Source organism: Phoxinus phoxinus (genome assembly GCF_949152265.1).
Source record: "Phoxinus phoxinus genome assembly, chromosome: 12".
Classification (NCBI taxonomy): domain Eukaryota; kingdom Metazoa; phylum Chordata; class Actinopteri; order Cypriniformes; family Leuciscidae; genus Phoxinus; species Phoxinus phoxinus.
In genome coordinates, this window is record NC_136887.1 from 12,240,274 (window position 1) to 12,257,482 (window position 17,209).

The 17,209-nt window shown below is 35.8% G+C and overlaps 1 protein-coding gene across 1 annotated transcript in view; it reads left to right on the top strand.

Moving 5' to 3' along the window:
* Window positions 1-2,846: 2,846 nt before the first annotated feature.
* The window catches only part of aff2 (AF4/FMR2 family, member 2), a 229,136-nt gene continuing 214,773 nt past the window's right edge, over window positions 2,847-17,209 (top strand). Inside the window, exon 1 of the mRNA XM_079631376.1 lies at window positions 2,847-2,971. Within this exon, the coding sequence (XP_079487502.1) occupies window positions 2,919-2,971 (53 nt within the window). The 5' untranslated portion in view covers window positions 2,847-2,918. The remainder of the gene's footprint in view (window positions 2,972-17,209) is intronic.

The window sequence follows — 17,209 nt, forward strand, 5'->3', positions numbered from 1 at the left end:
CTGAAATAGCCTCTCAAACTGCCCTATTGCACTTCTTGTTCTGCTACGATAAGCTTCAGAGTTGTTACTCTGAGGGTCACTTATACGCATTCATCTGAGGTTAACATGGAAACGTTATTGAGTTCAGAAGAGAAGACCTCTTTAAGAGATTTTCAATAGCTTGTTGGCATTTATTGATGTAATATTATGATTACCACCCACCAAAAAAAAAAAAAAAAATATATATATATATAATGCAAGATCAGACTTACTCAGCTTTTTGACACACAAATAAATATCGTGTTTATTTACGTTGAGCAAAAGGGAGAGATAGCCTGACTCATCTTTATCGCACTGCTAGTAAAGAGCGGGTGCTAAGGGCATAAACTGTATTGTATCAGTGTGAGCTATTGTTAGACACAGTGGCATCGTCTCTGTGCTGCCTGACCATTGTGAAATCCATCAGCAAAGCATTCATTCGTATAACATCCGGAAAGCCATTCTGCCTCAGAAATGTATTGCTCCTCTCCTACTGTGTTATTTCAAGGTAAGATTAATATCACTTCCGAGTCTCTGCAATGAATTTTGAGAGGGCATCCCCGGGCGAAGTATGCAAAAAGTCACATTTGTTGTAGCAATGTGCCACATTGAAAATGATCACCATATGGTTCTTGCCAAATCATCATAATGTCGACAACAAACACATGTGGGTCTGTCTTGTGGTTTGTTTTACGAAAAAGCAAAACAAAAAAACATGCGCTTTATTACTTGTGCTGAACATTTGTATCCAGGAATAATGCAAAGAGGCATATTCCTGCCAGCGTTTTTCTTCTGTGTAATGTTTCTTTTTGTGTTATCAGGGATATGAATATATTTGCCAAGCTGCTTTGCTGACATTTCTCTTACACTTCTGCCTTCAGAGGTGCTCATGCTTACTGTTGCAACTCCAATTCTTTTGGTTACAGCTTCAATAAACTTGATTTGTTTGAAGTTTTTATGTATTTTTGTTTTTCACAACAAGCATCAGTGTTTTAATATCATGCTGATATTGCATTATACTCACACAAAAATAATGTTAGGGTATTATTTCTTAGAGCCACTGTAAATCAACACAGTGAACATTGTATCATGCAGGATCATTCTTATGGACAAACTTTAGTTTGACAACGTTAAATCTGGTCAGCAAGATAATTTGTTTATTTTGAAGAGTTTTGGGTTACACTTTATTTTAAGGTGTCATTGTTACAGTGCAATTATATATTTAAGTACTGAGTAATATTAGCAACTACATGTACTTACTATAGGGTTAGGGTAGGATTAGGATTTGGTTGAGGGCTAGTTGCATGTAGTTAGGCATAATTTACTGTTATTACTATGTACATGTATATGTAACAAGGACACTGTAAAATAATGTTACCGAGTTGTGTACACTGTAAATTGATTCAGTTTGATTCATTGATTCAGAATTTTAGTTTAAAAAAATACTTGTAATAGGCCTACCATTTTAACATGTTTGAGGTTAACAATAATATATGTTAGGTTAATGTAACAATGTTATAAACATATTAGCAAATTATAATTTTTATTATTATTTTCATTTTAACAATGTTACATTCTTGAACAATGTAGACTATTACTGTTGTTGTATGTATTGTGTTGTTGTTGTTGTTTGTATTAGGCTAAAAGAACAATCTGGCTCAGAACCGGCTATCTGCGTCATTCTACAGAAACGTTCACTCTGGTATGGCAAGATGTCTTAAATCTGTTTATTTTTATAACATTAACATTACCCTTTGACTTTATTAATACACATAAATGACAACTTAATGATTTTTTTATATTTTTGTGCATTTATTTAAAAAAACACATGTACCCTTTTTTGTCACTGGTGTCACCTTACTTCTTTGGCAATATTAAAGGTTTTTATAACATATTATTTCTCATTTTTTTCAGCATGTGTAGTCAGCGTCACAGAAAATTAATAATAATGCAACAAATAGGGAGATTATGCTTTATTTATTTTGATCAGGTTTGTTAAAAGTGTAATTGAATGATGTTAGTTTATTTGCGCAACCATGCTATAACAATGAAAATATTTGAAAAAACAAAAACGTTATAAACAAGTAAGGTAACACTTTACGGATAATTAGTTAAAAAAATTGTATGTATTAACTAATATGAACTAACCATGCAATACATTTGTATTTGTTAATCATTGTTAGTTAATAAAAAATACTGTTCATTGTTGTTAGTTCACAGTGCATTAATGATTTTAATAAAGTAGTTCATGTTGAATTTAACATTAACAAAGATTAACAAATGCTGTATAAGTGCAGTTCATTATTAGTTCTTAACTAAGGTAGTTAACTAATGAAGCTTATTGTAAAGTGTTACCACAAGTAGTATGCAATCTTTTAAATATGAACTCTTGAGTGTAGCAGAATTAAATGGATGTAAAATTATTATCATGTCACGTGACATTTTATTTAATGTGACAGAAAAAGAAAAGAAAAAACAGTAACACGAGTGACACAATGAATCAATCACCAGTGACATACATAAGACCAAAGATAACTACTGGACAGCACAAGGGGGAAAAAAACATAATATTTGACTATCAATTCTGTTTTGATTTGCTATGTTAAACATGGATGCTAAAACATTTCGGTTGAATGAATCAGTTTTAACTTGCATTATTAAAGCCTCTGGACTGTTGTGTGCACAGGTGATGCACGCTGGACACAGGTGGAGCTGCTCTGGTTCAGAGTGTTTGCGCCGGTCTTCTCGGAATGAGTGACCGCCTCCAGCGAGCCCTGACTCCGCCTTCCGCAGGGCTGCGTGTCGCTGAGCGGAGAGAGGAGAGAGTCAGTGCGAGCAGTGCGAGCTGCGCCGCGCGTCAGACACAGAGGCCACCGGCACCTCACTGAAACACACCGAACATGGACCTATTCGAGTTTGACTTCTTCAGGGACTGGGAGCTGGAACAACAGTGGTACGTCTGCGGGCTTTATGTGTTTATGCTCATTCAGTTTATTGAATGAAATGTCTTTGTCATGCGCTCGATCTGACGTGGTCACATTCCGAAATACGAGTGAAACCCATTATGACGCATGATAGCGGCTGTGTCTCAAACCCTAGTGAGCAACCTACCTTGACAGCGTTTTTTTGGGGGGACGGGTGGTGGGGGTGGGGGGGACGCGTCCGTACGCGCATTCGCAAAGCGCTCATATGATGTCCAAAAAACGCTGTCTTTGTAGGCAGCTCGCTAGTGCTCACTTCTGCTGTCTCCGACTGCTCTTGTGTTTCTATAGATGGATTGATAATTGGGACAAAGTTTAATTACAGAAGCGCTGTATTGATGAATTGAGTGTCGATGCATTGAAACTACATAAAATAAACTAAGTGCAGCCCGTGACACTTCTTCTATTACTTTACATTGAAATTTCCATATTATTAGATCATAGATTATTAATTGATTCAATTATTATGAGTCAAAAGTCCTTTAAATCACGCTTTATAGTGTTCATGTTTGGACAGTTACATTGTAAGTAGTGAGTAATAAAAATGTAATTAGGCCTACTTATAAATCAATATTAATTATGCATCATATGCACACAGTTGTTTAGTATTGTAACTACTGTAATTGATTATATTTATATGGACACAGATGTTGTTGTTAGTGTCACCATACAGACATTTTGCATTTATTGCTTATTTAAAAAAAAACTAAATTCTCAGACCTTCACAACATGCATTCCTTTGTGCAGAAGTGTAAGAGAGCCTGATATAAATGTATTTTGCAATAAACCTTCACTAGTAATGCAGCTGGATTTGTATTTATCCATAACTTTATAATGCAAAGAGAAGAATTTCATATTAGTTTGGCATATTTAATCATCGGCGGTCAGCTATAGCGCCCTCAGCTGGTTAGGGCTATATGTTATTAATGTCTTTATGCACTTTTGTCCACCGCAACAATATGATTCCAGCATAATTCTTTGTCTTAAACCTTGCTGATGTTTTGGAACAATCTCTATATCACCACCATGTGGCGGAGCACAGGAACCCGTGGAGTTGCAGATATGAATCCGTACAAAGCGACGTAGCAGAGAATAAAACAATCCAACCTCTTGATGCATCTGAGCGTTTATCACTTGACCTACATTGACAGATTGACACGCACATATGTATGTATGCTGGTTTGGTTAGTTGCTTTTGTCTTGGAGGACACAAGTCTTTTCCTTTGTTGAGATGCTTCACATTTTCAACACCTTGCGCCTGTTTTATCGTCTTTCTTTTGTTTTTTTACTCACTGTCCTGCACATATCGGGGATCATTGAGCTTTTATCCTCAGCAATGTGATTTATAGAATATGATTTTTGAGTGCCCACGTATTAATTGTTTAGGCTGTCTTGTTAGGGGAGCAAATGTTTTTGCTACTATTTTTATTTGAAGGAAAATAGTCCTGCTTTGTCCCTTCATGGGGCATTTAGTTCTGTATTTGTATTTTAAAAAAAGGACTGGCGCGCGTTTGTTTACATCTGTGAAAATGTAATAATCAGCATCAGAACGACATTCAAATGCTGTCAGTGTTTTTGTCTAGGGACTTATGAATCCTTGTTTGAAATCCCTTAAGTGATGGCACAATGGCTTGTTGGCTTAAACCGTCTATTGTCTCATAAGGAGCTTCGAATCACTCTATTTTCGATATAGTCACTAAGCAAAACTTCAGGTTAAAGGTTATTTTTATAGGCGCCGTGCTGATATTAAAACTATTCTCTCTCAGGAACAGCTACGGGCAAGTTGCTTATTACTTCTGCGGTGGTGGCAATTTTGTCTCTTGTTGCCACGTTCATAACCCTGAGCTACCCATTAAGCCTGTGAATATTTATGAGGGTATTTAAAAAGCCATTTCTGTGTGATAAGTTTGCATGGTCCGTGTTTTAAAGGCAGTGTATCACTATGTTTCACTGCTGTACATAGACTGTCGACTAACTAAAAAAAAAAAAAAAGCAAAAAAAAAAGCATTTGAAATGTAGATTTGCCTAAATACTAAGATGAATGATTGTCCTGTGTTTTCTAGAGATGAATCAATGTCTAAGAAGCGAGCATACAATAATAATGCACTCATAATTCATCGTCTTTGTGTTTAATACTTGCCTATATCCCTGTATCCCCTATCTGATGGCCCTGGGCTGTACTTGAGATATCATATTGATTTGAATCTGATCTCACATATGTTGGTTTGGGCTTCGACACGAGTTGGATATAATCAAGTCAGATTAGGTTGTGGGGAATTCAGTGAGGTGCAAAATGAGTTCGATGGAGAGCAGAGCCTTATTTGTAGACAAAGGTTAAGCATGGGAGCCAGTGAGGCGGTGTGTAACGGGACACACTTTTTCTGTGCCGAATGGCTGCTACAATTATGTCGGCTCTTCATTTTAACAGACTCAAATGGCTTTGGAGTGTGTTTTTCGAATATTTGATGAAAACAATTGCTCTTCTCTCTCTGTGTGTGGTGCGTTTTTGTAAATCATTTTGTGTTATGAGAGTATGAGTTAAGTATTTGTCATAACCAATGAATTTGGATTAGAGAACCGGAGCTACGCTTAATTAGACTTTATATGGCTATATTTTATAGGTTTGCACCTTTAGTGGTAATAGAAGACCTCATAATTAGGTGCAGCCATTTATTGTGACTTTCTTTTCATTTGGCGGCACTTTACAGCCGCCCTGAGAGTAGCACCAGGAGGGATTATTCAATGACTCACTTGTGCCTCCTTTTTTTTCTTCTTCTCTGTCATTTGCCCTTTCTCAGCAGGGATTTCTGTCCCAATAACTCAATTTTATTTCCCGGTGTTAAAATGTGCAAAGCCTTGGACTATTGCTGAGTGATAAGTTAACAGAATTTTGTTTTGTTTATGGAGAACTCAGGCATTACTTTAGCATTGTCACTATCGATATTCAGAAAGCCATTAAATGTGTTTGCATGTTTTCATTTTACTAGGAGTTCACACTGAACAAAGTGTTTATCAACATTTCAAGATGATGAAAATTAAACTAGATTTGCATTTATTAAAATAATTGCTTGGAAGGAAGCAAGACAAGTGGGTAACACTTTTTGGTAACACTTTATTTGACAGTGTCCTTGTTACATGTTACATGTACTTACCTTAGTAATAACAGTAAATTATGCATAATTACATGCAACTAACCCTCAACCAAACCGTAATCACCCTATAGTAAGTACACGTAGTTGCTTATTATTACTCAAGACTTAAATATATAATTACACTGTAACAATTACACCTTAAAATAAAGTGTAACCTACTGTTTTTAGTGTCCTTGTTACACGTTGACGTTACATGTACTTACTAGTGATTCGCTTTTTGAATGAATCGGGTGAACCAATGATTCAATGGTCATTCATAAAGAGAGCCATTTACTTAATTCTTGAATGAATTAGCCATTTTGACTAATCTTATGAATGAATTACTCAATGACTTTCTCATTTATACATTTACTGCCACCTACTTGCGGTTTTAGAGTATCATTTCATTAAAAAAAATGTATCATATGAATAAAAAACCTAGTAAAGGGTATAGTTCATCCAAAAAATATGTCATCATTTACTTACCCTCATGGCCGTTGAAGCCTAATCGTTTATGTGTAATAATAATTTTTTAAATTATATAAATTAATCGCCACATTGTGTAATTAATTAGATTAAAAATTAATTTGAATGTAACAAAAAATAAATCGCTTGATGCGTTACAGCGCCCCCTAGCATATAACAGTGCAAACATAGAAAGCTGGAAATTTCTGGAAATTCTGTGACCTTTGATCACAAAAATAACTTACGGTAAGCGCTTTTTCTGAGAAAAAAAATGTTCATGTAACTCTATACCTTGCCTCATTTAGTATACGCGGTTCTATGAATATGCAAATTAGCCCCGCCTCCACTCACTCACAGCAGCTCAGAGATCCACTGGTTGACGATCACACATTGACGTGATTGGTTAAGGTAGTTTGTGACGTCAGAAACACCAGCGATTTCAAACCGCGTTTTTGAGACTGTTCACTGCAGTTTTAAGGAGAAAATACTCAGCAGTGGTGTTGACATATGAATTTGCAGATGTTTGTCTTACATCATATTAAAAACACCACATAGACATAAACAGCATTAAAAGCTTGATTTTCACCACAGGGGGACTTTACGACACTGTCTTAACAAAATGGGTTTATGCAACTGGCCCACAGTGTTCTAAAAATGCGGTGCTCAAGTTGAAATAAGTCAAATAAAACAATTGTTTCCTCTTTCCACTGCCAGCGTCTTGCGTTTTTCAAAGCAAAAACACATTCTGTTTAAACCAGCCCTTACTGTAATAAGGACACCTTAAAAATAAAGTGTAACCAACGAATGTTAACATTTTAGTTACATTTAGGTTGCAGGCTTTAATGAAATGTCACATCAGAGCCACTTTGACATCATTGCAATTGGTTTTCTGCCAGCTTTGGACGTGGATAAACATACAACAAACTATTCGCTGTGTAAATACAGCTATATATAGAAAGTAAGTAAGATGAGATGAAATCACAATTTACTGTGGAAATATGTAATGAAGAAGACCACTAAGCACCTAGTATGTAAATATTACTGTGACATCATCAGTCAATGTTTTGAGCGCCAAACTTGTGTCCCAAATATCAGTTTTTGTATCAATCCCTACAAGATAAACGCTGACAAAGTATTTCTGACACTTTTCGCAGCTGACAAAACTAAACAGATCAAAATGATTCCAGTCTGTAAGTGTAACATGAAAAAAATGATACGTTTTACAAATAAATATTTGTTTTGTACTTTACTTGGATAATTTGAGTTGCTCACTTAAGATGGATGTGTGGTAGTTTTTGTGACAATTATATGTTGAACTTATTATTTTGAGTAATCTAGAGTATGCAGATGTGTTTTGCAAGATACAAACTCACATTTATTGAAATTGTATATTGCTGGAACCGGATGATGCAGTGAATCCTTATCACACACTTTCTAAATGTTGGCTGCATTCTCAAAACCAGTGCAATTCAACACAAACTCTGAGAAAATGGTAGCAAACAAAAAGACAACTTACATTGCCAAACCAAGTTCTCTCCTCCATAATGAACCATTTATTTAGTTAAGTTCAGAAAGTAGGGCACTCAGACTGTGTGGCAAACAAAATGTTCCGTTATGCTGTGAAACAACACTTTTTCTTATTTACTGTGGTATGTGTGTGTGTCGTGTCCACTTCTTGGCACATTGTGTGCCGTTTCTCTTTGCTCCCATGCTGTTTAGTCACAGGGATTGAACATTCTCCATGGTCGTGGCACAGATCTTCCACATTTCCCAGCTTCCCGCTTCCACCTTGACCACAGCTGGGACTGTATATCACACGGCTCGCTCGAGGAGCCACGTTCGGTGCCAATCTCATTTGTGCCCGGCTTGAAAAGGCAAGCCAAGCCAGGCTGTGCCCGGCACATCTCTGCGGCCGCCACACAAGCGAGGAGGCTCGGCGGCTGGCATGATGTTAGTGAGGGCAGGCTGCCAAGCACAGTGCCCGTGGTCTCATTTTGCCACCTGCAAAAAGAAAGCCAAATGCTGCGGCGTGATAAAGCAGCAAGGTTGGCACGGCAGTCAGGTTGTATGGGAGAGACAAAAGGTGACGGGTTATCACCGCTCTGGCTTCGGGTTCGGCACGCAATTAGTTACGCTGACGGGACGGCGGTCGGTAGAACTGCGAATTTGAGGAGTCCCAGAAATAAAGACATGTGGTCACGGATATGACGTTAAGTGTAGTACATACAAGGCGATGAAGACAGCAAACCAGTCTTAACTTGATTTACTTTTTTTCATGAATGTCTTATGCAGATTATTCTGAAGAAAAATAAACAATTAATGATAATTATTATGAAAAAAAATAATAATCACGATATGGCTCAGTACAATTATTATTATATCCTAAGATGAAATAATATGCAGGCTCCCTCTGGTTTTCCTCTAAAATAAAATCTAGATGGTTTATCGTTTGACTGCCATGAATATTAGTATTGTAATTTTAGAGTTGTACTGTAAAATAAATGTATTTATTTGTGCTATTTGTTTTTAATTTCACAGTGAAATATTACATTAATATTACCTGTTTTTACAAATATTTAAATTAGTGACATCAACAACAACAACAACAACAACAATGATGATAATAATAATAGTAATAATAATAATTTATATTATTATTATCATTATTATGTATTTTTAAATGCAATTTTTTTTATTTTACAGTAAAATATTACAGTAATATTTACTATGTCTAAATGTTTTATTTAATAACAACAACAACATCAATAATAATAATACAAATAATTATTATAATCATTCTTTGTATTATTATTATTAAATTAATAATAATACCAATAATATTAATACTAATTAGTAGTATTATTAGTAGTCACATTGATGCATACGCAAAATGTTTGGACAATTGTTAAACATATTTTAAATTGCAATCACAATTTTTATCAGAAAAAATATATATTTTCCCAAATCATGCAGCCCTAATTAAAAATGGTATAATTAGAATAATAAATAATGCATATCTCAACCTCTGAAATTACTTTCCTGCTGAAGTAAACAAGGATTTATGGGCAGCGATAAACTGATGAAAATCAACCAATAACACTTTTTTTCGTTTTCCTTTTATTTTTACACATTTTGTGCGAGTGCTGTTTTTCCAGTGCAAAACTCTCTGCTTGTCAGGATGTTGTTGTGCGTTTACTGAAGTGCCGTTGCATGGGTGTTCAGGGCGATTGCAAGTCAAACTATATTATTTCCCTTGTTTACAGTTGAAATCATGATCAAATAACCCATTTCGAACTAAATATAAGAATAAAACAAAACCCAGACGAACCAGCAGGTGCTACTTTACCTTGATCCACAGTGACCATGCATCTCAATGCCAGTCAGGCTAACACAGGATAGTTCAAGTGGCACGAGGAGCGGTGTTGAAAGGCTGTCTCCCTCTTAGGGTCTCTTCGCTGAGTCTCTGGACGGCTGTCCCGCTCTAGAGAAGTTATTAACTGAGCACTAATTACAATAGAGCCAATAAGGGCTGTGGTAATGGCCCTGTGAATTCAAATGCTTTAAATATCTGCTTCAATTAGCCTTGACCATTTCATTTAGACAGCATCAACATGCGAGCCAAAATTGTTTTGACTCAAACATCAATGGTGCATAAAAAGCAAACAAAACACGAACGGAATATGATTTCGGCCAAGGCTGCCAAAGATTGATTTAGTCATTGATGAAAAATGCAAGGTTATTTAAAAAATGGTTCATTAATAAAGCAATTTAAAGGCGCACGTTCATAAAACCTTAAAATATGTGTCAATTTTTTTTTTTACTAGAAATCAAAGACTTTTTTTAGCCAAATAAAGGTATACATTTGGTACTTAAAAATAATAATTTGATTCGACAAACTACTTTGCATACATCTCTAAGTGCAGGATGAGTCATCAATATTTTGGGTTTGTTTTCCTAGAAGAAAAATACTAAATTTCAAATATGTACACTACTGTTGAGAAGGTCAGTAAGATTTTTGAAAGAAGTGTCTAATGCTCGTTTTGTGATCCTGGACCACAAAAAAGTCTTATGGGTCTTTTTTTTTTTATTTTTTTATTTCTCCATTGATGTATGGTTTGTTAGGATTAGACAATATTTGGCCAAGATACAACTATTTGAAAATCTGGAATCTGAGGGTGCAAAAAAATCAAAACATTGAGAAATTCGCCTTAAAAGTTTTCCATTTCTGTTGGCAATTTTGCTCACAAAAATATATTTTTTATATATATTTACGGTAGGAAATTTACACAAGATCTTCATGAATCATGATCTTTACTTAATATCTTTCTGATTGTTGGCATAAAATAAAAAAAAATACTCTGACCCATACAATGTTTTGTTGGCTATTGCCACAAATATACCCGTGGGACTTATGACTGGTTTTGTGATCCAGGGTCACATATAAAATACAGTGAACATTTTACAGTTCAAAATAACTGATTTCTATGTGAATATATTTTAAAATGTAATTTATTCATGTGATGCAAAGTTGAATTTTCAGCATCATTACTCCAATCTTCAGTGTCACATGATCCTTCAGAAATCATTCTAATATGATGATTTGCTTTTTTTTTTTGGAAATCATAATTCTTTGACGAATAGAAAGTCCACAAGAACAGCATTCATTAAAAAACACACACACTATAAACACTGTTTTGTAACACTATAAATGTCTTTACTGTCACTATTAATTTAATGCATCCTTGCAGAATACAAGCATTCGTTTCTTTCCAAAATATCGCATTGACCCCTATTGAACTTTAGAGCGGTTGTCTATATCTTCTACAGTATTTCCCCCAGAGCTAACAGAAATGGATGTCGTTGTGGATGTCGAACACGACTTCTTCCGGACTGCTCCTGGAATTTAATAAGAGACATCAAAGTTTCCTTGCTCTCACCAAATGAAACCACAACAGCAGATCCTAACGAACCTCTATCTTGGTTTCTTCCGTTGCTCCCCGATTGGTTGGATTCCGTCTAAAGATCTTCAGGTTAATCAAGCTTCATGCTTCAAGCTTCCAGCTTACCTTTATGCCACGAAGCAATTTACTCCACTACCCCAAAGGTCACTGCTTCCATTGAAATCACTCTATGACAAATATGATGATTCAATAGAGCCACGCAGGCGTCTGTTAGAGCGTCTCATTTCTTTCGGAGAGATGAATCAGTTTGTCTTTTACTGACCTTTTGCTGTTGGCTTGGTCTAAGCCAGAGGAAATTGCAAATTCTTTTTAGAGCCCTAATATTAATGGATGTCTCGATTGAACAATATTTGTATGTTTCCTCTTTCAGAAAGTGAGAGATACGCTCATTGCTTATTGAGTCGTGCAAATTGGGAGATAACGAAGCTTAATTCCTGAGAATCGAACAGCGCGGCTCATGGTGTGGAATATACGACTCGGATATGTGCTGGATGCTTAACTTTATATATGTGATTTTCCAGTTGCATAATCAAGCATTGTTCTTTTGTGTGGGCATTTTGCCAAAGGACTATATGACAAAGCTAGATTGAATATTACTCAGATGATATTCTTGTTCAGTGCCAATGCACGAATCTGATTCTAGAGATGTATTGGCATGCAAGATTCAGCTGTGCTGCTGCATTCTGGGACAACAGATGTGATCTAGGATTCTAATGGGCCAGATTTACTGAACTAAATTTAGCCTGAGAGCGCAATTCCCCCCAAAAAAAGAAAAAAAAGTGCTAAACATGACTTGGCGATACTTTGACGTTTTGTTGTTACTTATTAGAAACATACGTTTTCAAAAAGAAGCAACTGCTTTTTTTTAAGTTTTCGGTATGCGTGCGTGTAATTTACGTCGTAGAACAGAAGTACATTTTGAGCCTTTTTGTGGTATGGAGAAGAAAGTGAAATGTTTTTCGAGCAATACAGGGGTAGGTAGATGTTGACAGTATTTTGAAAAAAAAAAAAAGCGAAAGACGCAATTTTGATGGTAATGTGTTATTTCTGCCCTAGCGTTTTAGATAAACAAATGTTTTACTACGTTAAACTATGTTTTAATCTTTGCTTTAACTGTAAGTACACTTATTTATTTATTTATATATATATAGGCTATTATTTTTATTTTTTTTATTAATTATTTTTATTATTATTTTTTTTTTTTTTTTTTGTGGCCATGACAATTCTGCAAGAGAGAAAAGCATGAGTATTTGTGTGTTGGTGTCGAGGTATGACTGTGTGCTGAACACTGAGACTCTGAGATTCGCCCGGTGTCTGGCTTCAGTGTGTAAGCATGTATCTCACCTTGTTTATTGGGAGCTCCGGAACTGCTAAAGAGCAGGACACGCCTGCCAAATATCACAATCACACGGAGCTCCGTCATTCACATCCAACTGTCCGCCTGTTTTCACAGCACATGCTAATTTGTCCCATTAAACGTGGCTCGTTCACATTGAGCTAAAAGTGTCTGAAAAAACTAGCAACAGTGTTGTCATTCTACTGTAGCTGCCCCAGTGCTCTGAAAGCCCCCCTGGCTTTTATTGTTTGATAAAGATCGGAAAGGAACACACATCTTTATCAGAGAAGGAGAGAAAAGCTGAGATAAGAAAATGAATTGAAGCCAAAATGCTTTAAATGGAAGACTATCTCCCTGTGAGAAACTCATAGAGCTGTTAAGAGCTGTGAGTAACAAAAGAGCACAGATGCATTGAGACTATAATCTCACCGGAGGAGAGAAAGTTCTGGAGAGAAGTGCGTTTACAATGTGATGCTAGATTGAGGTGGACATCTTGCTTTGAAGGTGATAAGAGAAGGTAGACTCCCAGTAAAAGGACACTTGACTTGAATGTTTCTCAGGACCTTAAAAGCCTTTTGAAGCTATACTGCTTAAATACTTGGAATTTAGTTTAGCAGGAAAATATAACTGTTATTACATTATTAGTATTAGAAGTAGTAGTAGTAGTAGTATATTTCATATATTGTTCACTTTTAAGGTTTCAAAATTCATTTAGGAGCATCTTTTCATTTTTCTTTTCACTTTTCAATCAGTCATAAACAAAACATGTCCCACCCCAGCAATTACTTTTCAAAGTGCTTCACCATATCTTTCACGTCACACTTCATATCACTGTGAATGTGGCAAAATCGCTCTATTATTTCAGTCAGCTTATAGATTAGCAGGTCTTATACAGGAGACGTTTATAGAAGTCTATTATTCCATCAAGAGCTTCAAGCATAATGTTTCTCTATGTCTGTGTGATGGCTTTGAGTGCCAGGCGTTTTTCATTCTCCGGTTGGAGAGTGTCAGATGCTGCTGTAGAACTGTAATGCATATTCATGCATAAATAAACAGCAATGAACACGTTTGACGCGCTGACAACCTTATTGTTGCGCAGAGCTGAGCTATGGTCGACTGTTGCATAATAGCAGTGTTTTCCTCACACCTCAGAAGCCTTCACTGGCATGAATCATTCAATCAAAGCAGGTGGTGCTGTTTCTGCTGAAGCTTTTGCCGTTGTTTCTGCATTTCTGATTTTCTCAAGGAATGTGTTTGCTGTAACACTTAGCCTAGGTGCTGTGCAACACAAAGTCTTACATGAACCCCCCCCCCCCCCCCCCCCCCCCCCCCTCCTCGCCTTTTGCTTTCATTCATTATGTTTATCTTCAGGTTTTATGTTTCAATTAACTTGTTTTCTCTTGCAAGATGATCAATTGTGTGGATCAATTGTTTTGCTGTTTTCTCTGTGACATTCTAGTCTCTAGACACAATTTGTCAGTCCATCCTCTGTGTGAGAGAGTTTAGGGCGAATTAACACACTGTAAAAAAAAAAGTTTTTGGTTTAACTTAAAAAAGCAAGTTACCTTAACATTTTGAGTTCGTTGTAATTAAAAAATTAAGTTAATACAATTAAGAAGAATGGTTTAATAAACAGAAACTCAAAATAGTATGTTATCTTCACACACCAGTTATCGAAGTTGATTTGACTAAAGATAAAAAGTTGTGAGAACAAATCATGAAAATATTTTTTTACAGTGAAAGTTTTCATGCATTGCAAACCCACTCGTACATCGTAATGCCGTTTACACAGTGTTTAAAACTTTTTACGCATTTGGCTGTTCATTTACACATGTTTTTTGGGGGGCCCGAAACTGCAAACTTTTGAAAACGGGTTTCACAGAGCAAGTTTTTGAAAACGATAATGTTATCATCTCTGTGATAACATTATCGTTTTCAATTAAGTTTACTCTGTGTAAACTTAATTGTTTTGATAACGTTGTCGCCTGTACACAAAAAACGCTAAGGAAAAACATTTCCGTTTTTAGTACATCATTGCCGTGTAAATGTAACAAATTAACATTTGGTTTTCTTTTAGTTGCAAAATTAAAAAAATTTAAATTGCCATGTAGATAAAATAATAATAATATCAATAAATGTCTAACATAGATGAGTTTTTGTTGAAAATGCAAGAATAACTTGCGATGGTCTTGGTTCAATCAATAACAATGGGTTTAAAAATATATATTATTACTATTTTTGCCGTGTATGCCATCATTTCCCAGTAAAAGTGTTAATGAATTTATGGTTACCTTGGAGTTTAATTACATACTTGTTTATGTCTTTTTAAAATCATAATAACTAGATAATTAATCATTAATAATACATTTTTTATGTCATTTAAAATATATATAAAATAATAAATGTAAAAGCATACTTTAAATCTAAGTTATACTTTAAATATATACTCGTTATTATTGTAAATATAAAATTGTTAATATAACAAATACTAAAACAGTAATGTTAACAGTCCTGGACGACTTTATTATTTAACATTTCAGTTTTTTCGAATCTTTAACCATATGTAGGAGCAACAGTAATAGTTGCCTAAGCGATTTTTTTCTTCTAACTAGGTTGTTTAACTGAATTGCTTGGAAAAGCAAAGGGATAGCATTAGTGCTACATTAACTCTTTGACTCCACGTTATGCTAATTCTCCAAGGGTTTCTGTAGTCGCGCACCCTGTGGGCTTTACACGTCCTCTCGCCGCCTGGAAATTCAAACCTTTTAGTTACAGAAGCACCGCGGGGACTTCATGTTAAAATGCCCCGTAAAGCAGCAGACACAGGAAGCTTCTGAAGTCAACAGAGGAATGATCTAGATGGCAGAGGAAAACGTCATCAATTCGCCGCTGACGGCAATAGAGCCCGGCTCCTGTGATTTATGGCGCGTTGCTGTTTTTCCCAGCGTGCTGTTCCTCCTCCGCCATGGCATTGAGTTATTACCTAAAGTGTGAGCAACATACCTGTTAGAGATCAATCCGGCACTTTCTCTGTTTGCGGGGACCTGCTTGACTTCCATGTTTGCAGCTTTACCCACATTGATATTTCACTATTGATTTTCTTCTGTTCATTTCTTGCCTCCTTCAGCACCTGGACTGATAGGCCAGTTGTGTTTAGCCGGTTTTATTGTGATGTGACAAAGATGGATGTGACATTGTCCTCTGTGGACCGCTGGATAGTGGAAGTGTTAATGAAGCCATTAGCACAGTCCGAGAGAGAGGAGAGTGTGGCGAAATTACCATTATTCTGCCACCATTAAGTCGTAATCTGCCAACTTCTCGCTCTCTCGCTGCCATTCTCTCCATTTCCACCTCTTTCTCTCCTACACTTGCTGATCCACTTCAACTGTCCTGTAAAGCTTCATTAATTCATTTGTTATCAAAAGCAGTTAACCACAAAAAGAGCGCGGAGGAGTGATGGGGGATCGTAATAATGTATACTATAATTACTATCCACACTGGCTTCTAAATGAAACGAGCACAGATGAAAAAAAAAAAAAAAAAGCAAATGGCTACACAATTCATAAATCTCATTACCTCAAAACACCATTCTTATAAAGAGACAGAAGCTCATTTGGTCAGCACAAAAGGAGGAAAAAATATCATTACTAAAAGTATTTGGGTAACCTTGGTTTTATCTGAAGTTGAAGAACTTTCTCTGTACTTTCTTGTCTGTGGCATTCAACAGATTGTGAACGTTCTGGAAAGCCTGCAGAACGTTACGGAGTTTACATGCAGGGGAACTTTTTTTGGTCAAGGGCTATTGTGCTGGAGACTGAACATGGGAAGTTATTATGATTCTTGACGATAATAATAGTCAATCTAAAATGTAATATTTCAAAAACGAATATGCTATTACAGGGGTTTTCAAGTTTTCAATACAGATTGTTAGAGTGTTAACAGGAAAATGGTTAAATGATGCACACAGAGTTTATTTGGGCTGTACAGCAACAAGAAAACAGTCATTGTTCAGCTGAAGTCAGTTCAGTGTTGAGACTTTAACAAGAGATCCAATTGCAAGGGACCACCTTTATAAACTGCAAAGTTAGTTGTACATTTAAAAATGTATGGATATGGAAAATATGACACTTAAATGATCATTATACTAGCTGAAAGCAAAAAAAAAAACATTATTTATATATTAATATTTGTATTATTTTTACAGTTTGCCTTTTTTCCATTCACTGTTTAAGCCATGCGAGATGTATAAATATGAAGACAAACACTGAAGAGAAACATCAACTTAATTGAAATTTATGTGGCCTTACTTTCTTCAAA